The 7,378-nt window shown below is 33.0% G+C and overlaps 1 protein-coding gene across 1 annotated transcript; it reads left to right on the forward strand.

The window, feature by feature from the left end:
• Positions 1-1,871: 1,871 nt before the first annotated feature.
• Positions 1,872-4,005, forward strand: LOC111395009 (cytochrome b561 domain-containing protein At4g18260-like). The gene is made up of 3 exons (XM_023021036.1): positions 1,872-1,934; positions 3,088-3,236; positions 3,457-4,005. Exons 1-3 carry the CDS (start codon positions 1,872-1,874, stop codon positions 3,755-3,757), a joined length of 513 nt encoding a protein of 170 aa, XP_022876804.1. The 3' UTR covers positions 3,758-4,005.
• Positions 4,006-7,378: the final 3,373 nt, after the last annotated feature.

The following is a 7,378-nucleotide window of genomic DNA, read 5'->3' on the forward strand; positions in this document are numbered from 1 at the left end:
CGGGCTTGATATAAATCAACACAATCATTTATGTAAGATACAACAACAATATCTGCATATTATTCATCATTAGTTTACATTTTGTAGTTTAGCCACTCACGACTCAAGGAAAATCTTATTGTGTTACATGGTTAGAAGAAATTCACTAAGTTCCGACTCGAAGTGCTATATATACTACAATTGTAGCTCGGGTGTACAAGCGATAAATCGTCGGACCAAATATTTGGTCACATATAACATGAGAATGCAGACACCACAACACGTGGTGTCATTAGTGATTGTTATAAGAGCATCTAATCAACAAAACTTTATTATGCAACAACTTGATTATTATCATAGATACTTTATTAAAGAGAAACTTTACTGATAGAAAGGACTAATCAAATTGCTATTAGCACAATTTTATGATGTAATCATACGTTTGATGAGAATTAAAATCAAATATTTAGTAAATTTAGATAAAAGTTAACAAAATATAAGGTTGAAAAATTGTGAATCTCATGAAATATATGTTTAAAATTAATCGCTAAATTTAATTTAAATTAAAATCTTGATTTTATTTCCACCAAACAACGACTAAATTTGTTTTTGTCGTAAGGAACACAGTCTTGGATTAGTTTTGTTTTCAAGCTTATCAGTGACATATTACCAACTTGAAATAAATGCTATGATTGGTTATTATAACTTGCATAGAATTAATTTAGAAGTTGGTTGTCATATCTAATTATAACCTGGCCCAATTTTTGACCTACAATTTCACAAAAGGGAAAATTAAAAAAGATTATGTCGACTTTTTTTCAATATTTGTATTTTGAACTTTAAAATCTTATAGATTGAGATTCTGCAATTAAATCACACATACGTGATTAAATATTTTTTAAATATGACCAAATATACTTTCTGTTCATTCGTTTCGTTGAAATTATTATTCACTTATTAAGACTTATTACTTATAAGCACTTAGTTTGTGAGACCAAGATCTTGCATTGTGTATTATAGTATAGTGATGGCACAACACAATCTAAAAACATTAATCATACTGTACACTTATCTCTTGGCAATTGATCGACCTAATAAAGGATTTTAAAATGTTGCATTTCTTTTCTAATTTTAAGCAAGACTGAGATCAACTTATACGTATTCTTTGTTTGTTTATGATTACTTTTGTAAGTAGGGATTATGACTTAACACGTAAAGATATGAGATTCCAAAAAGGAGAAGAAATCAAGAATGTAGGATTCCACTTATCATCATGGTACTATGGACCATTTACATACCTTTTCTGCAATCCCTACAAGATTTATCACTATCAAAAGTTGCATAATAAGTGAATATACTGTCATGTCTCCTCTGTCTTCTACTCCATTCTCATATTCTCTCATTGTGCTTTCTGATATGTGTTCCTCAGCAAAACTTGAATAAGTTGGACCTCACAAGAAACACGATTTTATCGTCCCAATATGATACTACTTGTTTGTGCATCAAAAGGAGCATCCATTTTCAACGTATATTTTCAATAAATTCATTACAAGTTTCTCCTTTCCTCCACTACATTTTGACCATACTTCCACTCTGAAATTCTACTTTCTATCCACTAAAATCAGAAGTCTGTGAAAATGACCCTACCTTGTTGACATTTAAACCCTATCCCAAACTTCTTGTCTTGAATAATCAATGCTTCAAAATGGTGATTTTGTGTGGATTTTGACCTCTAACATGGATGAAATATAGTTTTATCGTATATCTCCGGTTAACTATAACTTTAAAAATAAATTTATTTCACTAATCTCTTCCGTTGATTTTAGAGTTGGAACCAATGTATTCGATTCTTTTACGAGGGAAGGATACGAAGATTATTAATAAACATTAGGATGGATTTATTACACAACGGGTGTTGGCTCCAAATGAAGAGTGCTTTCGGTGGATGCTTGAGTGTAATCTTGGATTTTACACGAATGGATTATGCATTGCTTATTAATATAACTTCTTGGAAAAATAAATTCATTCCTGTGCTTTAACTATGTTTCATTTCCTATTTGGTCGGTGTCCATATTTGAAGTGAGGCATATTTCAGTGATGGACCAATGATGTCAATGAAGATTTGAACGATCTTCATGATTCAATTATCGATACTAGCGTTTTGATTCATAAAATGGATTAGTTAATTTTAGTGGAAAAAATTGAAGAAACTTAAAATCATTTAAACAAAGTCAAGAACCTGCCAATTTGTCCTCTTTTTTTTTTTTTTTTTTTTTTTTTTTTCCCTTTTTCTTTTTTTTTTTTTTTCAAATTTGCAAAAGTTAAATCATAAATGGAAGTCATTGTCTCCTCAATTCCCTAATTACGTCCAATGTCATTTCAACACATGATAAACAAAGTCAAGATAATGTTATAATGGCTCAGCCTCAACGTGAGAATTGTGCCTAGGTTTTCACGATCAATGTGAAAATAAACCACCCCCTTAAGGACCGTTATCAAGGCGATCCACAATCAATGAGATAAATCTACATTATGGTCCCGTTTTGTACACATTAATGTAAAAATACGAATGAAAAATATAATCGTTATGGATTCCACACAAGAGATAGAAAGCCAAATATAGTGGATTGATGTGATGGATAACGGTCATATTTTTTATTTTAATGAGCAAATAATGAAAAACAAACAGAAGCTATAATTAAGTTTTAAACGGCCCAACAGTCTCCATGGTGTTAGAAACGTATCATTAGAACTTAGAACTTAGTTATTAATTAAGCTCCCGTTTGATTCCCATTTTTCTCATTATTTTTTCTACAGTACTCATTTTAAACAATACATTTTTTTATTAAAATAATATTACACGTAAATAAATAAAAAATCCTTCTTTTTTAACCATTCATTTCCCATCAATTTACTATTCCATAATTCATTACAAGAAATTAATGGGGCTCAAACAAGGACTAGATGGAAATGACCCAATATCAACCTTTAATTGATTCAACTAATTATTATCATTACTTGGAGGGAAAAGTAATGGCATTATTCTTAATTTTAACTTCTTATTTTCTATTGCTATGGTCCCAATATGAATTATAAAATGAACTGCAGATTCTAGCAGTCCTTCTTGCAACTGTAGGAGCAGTATTGTCAATGAAATACTTGGACAACTCTTTCAATAATCTTCACCAGAGGATAGGCATAGCCCTATATAGTGGCATATGGCTGCAAGTCTTGACTGGCATCTTAAGGCCACATAGGTAAAGGATCTACCTTTATTTTGAAAACACCGAAACTTCTTGCATGTTTGGGATTGCTTCTGCTTTTCGTAGAAGAGTTTCATTGCATTCAACTAGCTTTCTTTAAAAGTTATTCTAATTGGAACAAATATTTCTAGAAAATTATTCAAAAAAGTTCAAAATCAACTTTGACTTCTCAAAATTTTGCAGACCGAAACTCTGAAAAAAAATTTGTGTGCAGGGAAAGGAAAGGAAGAAGCATTTGGTATATTTTTCACTGGTTACAAGGGATTACAGTTTCTTTTCTGGGAGTAATCAATATATACACAGGTTTACAAGCTTACCATGGAAAAACATCGAAAAGTGTAAGGATTTGGACCATAATTTTTACTGCTAAAATTTCTGCCATGATCTTCTTGTACCTTCTCCAAGAAAAGAAGAATTACATGCAGAAACATGGGGTGATTTTAGATGTACAACCAAATGATCAAGAACTGTCTCCAAGAAATAAGCAGAAAGAAACGCCAACACAGAATTGTTGAGGACTTGGATGAAATTTTCTTTTCATAAATGTCCACATTTTGGCATTGGATGCTTTCTAACATTTTTGTGCTTTTGCATCATTTCAGTATAATGGATGAGACCTTTTTATCCACTCTTAATATGTATGAATTGAAAATTTGTGTAGGAAGTTGATAAATTTTCTTAAATCAAGATGCAATTTCTGCTGAATTTGTATTTGATTTAAGTTAAATTTCAACATACTAAGTTTTTCTGTTGATTTTGTATTTGCCCAAAATGAAATACAAATATATTATTTAAAAGTTTTTCATTTATCTATCTTTTTGTTGTACCTCCTCTTATATCTTTGAATATTCCTCACAATATCAGCCCTTGCTAGCATCTAACAAGATGCCGCAAAGTATACTGCAAGTAACATCATATTTAAAATAACGTCTTGCAATTTGCTAATAATAAATGACCGAGTAAGACATAAGATTTGAGTGAAGGACGATATATCTTGAGTTCAAAAAACAAAAATATTAGCCCCGAAACTACCTTGAAACTCATTTTTAAGGGATTGGGAGGCATTCTACTTATTCTGCAAAAGCTCTCATTTTAGGAAAGGTGAGGCATTCTACTTATTCTGCAAAAGCTCTCATTTTAGGAAAGTAGGTCCTTTTGGCTTCAGAAATTTGTTATCCTTTCTCCACACAACACAAGGCTTTCACCCACCCGAACACAGAATCGAACCTTCAAGCTTCACTACCTTTCCTGGTGTATTTCCAGAATCGAACCTTCAAGCTTCACTACCTTTCCTGGTGTATTTCCCTTAAGAGCTAGGAATCCAGTGAAAGAATAGTAACATGACTAAGATCAGTCTATAGCTACTCACAGTGATAAAGAAAGATTATTGGCTTTTCCCGACATTACAACCTATTCAACAAATATCACTTTCAAGATATATAACTACTCTAAAGCGATATAAAAATCACAGAAATTGGGCAGGTAACACAAGACTAGTTATACTAAATTCAAACTTGTTACTAAGAAATTATTGGACTTGTTCTGTTTGGGTGCGCCGAGCCCATGCTGTAGTGCAACACATGGGCAACACTCGAAGGCCCGGGTAGCAGGCTACACATTGGATCTTCCCCCCTTAAAATATATATTTAATATCGTGTGAGCCAATGGCCCACATATCAGATATTAAACTGATAAGAACAGATACTACACTTAATCTTAGCCAAAAGGCCGAGAAAGGTATGTTTAGATTTTTTTAAGTTTGTTTAATTTATAAATCCTTTCTCTGATGTTTGTTTACTACATGAACGATGTGGGACAAAAGAAACTGCCTTTGCTTAGCATTTCAGTTTTGCACCACTTCTTCTTTTTCTTCTTTTCCTCTCTCTATTTATGTATTTATAATCAGAGTAGCTAGACTACTACGTGGAGGGGTGCAATTAAACACAGTTCTCTCACTGGTATACCGGAAAAAATAAAAACAAGGTTTGGTAAAGTTGAACTCAAATGGATACATGAAGCAATCTACTAACTCGGCAGCTGGTCACAATGCTCGAGTGCAGAGGCAGAAATGAGAGCAATTTGCACAGCTCTAAATATTGCTTCTAGTTCCAGTATAAGAAGATTTGGGTAGAGAAGATGTCTTAAGTAGAGTGTGCGGATTAAATTTCATACCATATTTAACAATATTGTGGTGCAACTGTTGGGAATTTACTTAAACATACACAGCGGAATTAAACAAATTTCAATTTTCATTTAGGATTAAATTTTGTATTTAGATAAGAATTGTGATAAGAAATATACATTTTCTTGATTTTGCAAACTCATTCGCGTTATTTTTTTCGAGCAACTTGAATCTGCCTCCTACAGTTGTTCAATTGTCCAGCCTCCAATGAAATCCACACAGAGAATAAACTGCAACTATTAGGATTTTTCCTCTTGTGCCAGCAAGAATAGTGAAAACCTTATAGACCTCAAACTCTAGCCATGTATTTATATAAACTCAAATGGACTCGGCCCGATTCGGTCCAATGTTTAATTAATCCATTTAATTAAATCCGGTTCGTGAATTAATTAATCCAATTAATTAATTCGGGAATATAAATAACAAATCCAATTAATTAATTTATCCAACGATTGTTAAATTAATCAATTGGCAATTTGTAATCTTCCAATTCTCTTTTGTGTGCGACTCATTAGGTTCCCGACCACGATGTCTAACGACGTGAAATATTATTTTGATCTAATCAAAACTGATAAATTAAACACCCTTTTAATTTATCACAAATTCACACTCGCCGTCCCAGATTGACATCTAGCAATGTATCAGGGCAACACATTTGACGGGAAATGTCACGTGGTATGACAAAACCAAAACTGTTCGTTTACCATGAAATTATAATCCCTTCGTCAATATGATCCGATCAACTACGAGATATGGAAGTGTGTCAATCTCGATTATCGATCATATCTTTCATTCTACTATTAAGTCAATATGAGTCGAAAACTCCTTTTCGACTTATAAGTATATCTTGGCCAAAGATTTCGTTATTGACTTAATTAAACGAAATGCAGATCACAATCTCTTACTATCTAAGAGTGACGAATTCTCTATTGGTCATTCACAACCTTCATATGGTTCTTGACATATCCGAACGATGTCGTATTAGCGGCCCTTGGCAAAGCAACATCCAACACCGTCAAAGTATGACTGTCCTCATACAAGGCACTATGATGACCTCAAGTTGTAGGACCAATTTCACTACTGAACGTTAGAGATTAACCACTGACACTCAGATAGTTATCCATGTGAAATCTCTTAGCGGGTCTCCAATGTTTTGTTCTATAACAAAACATCCACGTATTCATTTAAGTGTCACCACACTTTAACTCGTGAGATCAGCTACTTACTTCACAAGTAAGAAATGCTACACGTGATGGTCTAACTGTATTAACGATATCCGTATCTCGTTATTACTTATGACCACGGTTTATTCAAGATCCAATTATATGTAATTTGTATCTCACAATCACAACTCCTTGTGATTAACAAATCACTTAAACTTGGATCTTCGGATTCTATTATTTAATATTATTTATCACAAAATTAATTTAAATAAATAATAGATCTCGCTAAAATTAAATGCATTAAACATATTAAAAGCGTTTACAACCTAAATCAATTGGATCTAGGGCATAACACTTACAAACTCTCACTTGCACTCGATCCAATCACTCATGTACCTAATACCATAAGCGTCCACATGACGATCATGTTTCTGTTGTGACAACGGCTTTGTCAGTGGATATGCAATATTGTCATCTGTGGGAACTCGCTCTATCTTTACGTCATTTCTTTGTATAATCTCCTTGATGAGATGATATCGCCTTAGCATATGTTTGGATCGTTGATGAGACCTCGGTTCCTTCGCTTGTGCAATTGCTCCATTGTTATCACAATACAAAGGTATGAGATCAACAATGCTAGGAACGACTCCAAGTTCATTAATGAACTTCTTGATCCAGACAGCTTCCTTTACTGCTTCAAAAGCAGCAATGTACTCGACTTCTGTTGTTGAATCAGCGGTTGTCTCCTGTTTGGAACTTTTCCAACTAACCGCTTCATTGTTGAGAGTAAA

The sequence above is a fragment of the Olea europaea genome, chromosome 6 (genome assembly GCF_002742605.1).
Source record: "Olea europaea var. sylvestris chromosome 6, O_europaea_v1, whole genome shotgun sequence".
NCBI classification, from domain to species: Eukaryota; Viridiplantae; Streptophyta; class Magnoliopsida; order Lamiales; family Oleaceae; genus Olea; species Olea europaea.

Coding starts and splice junctions, on each gene's coding strand:
- LOC111395009 (XM_023021036.1), top strand. CDS start 1,872: ATGGATTTATTACACAACGGGTGTTGGCTCCAAATGAAGAGTGCTTTC. Junction 1,935..3,087: donor CTTTCGGTGGATGCTTGAGT/GTAATCTTGGAT, acceptor AATGAACTGCAG/ATTCTAGCAGTCCTTCTTGC. Junction 3,237..3,456: donor GGCATCTTAAGGCCACATAG/GTAAAGGATCTA, acceptor ATTTGTGTGCAG/GGAAAGGAAAGGAAGAAGCA.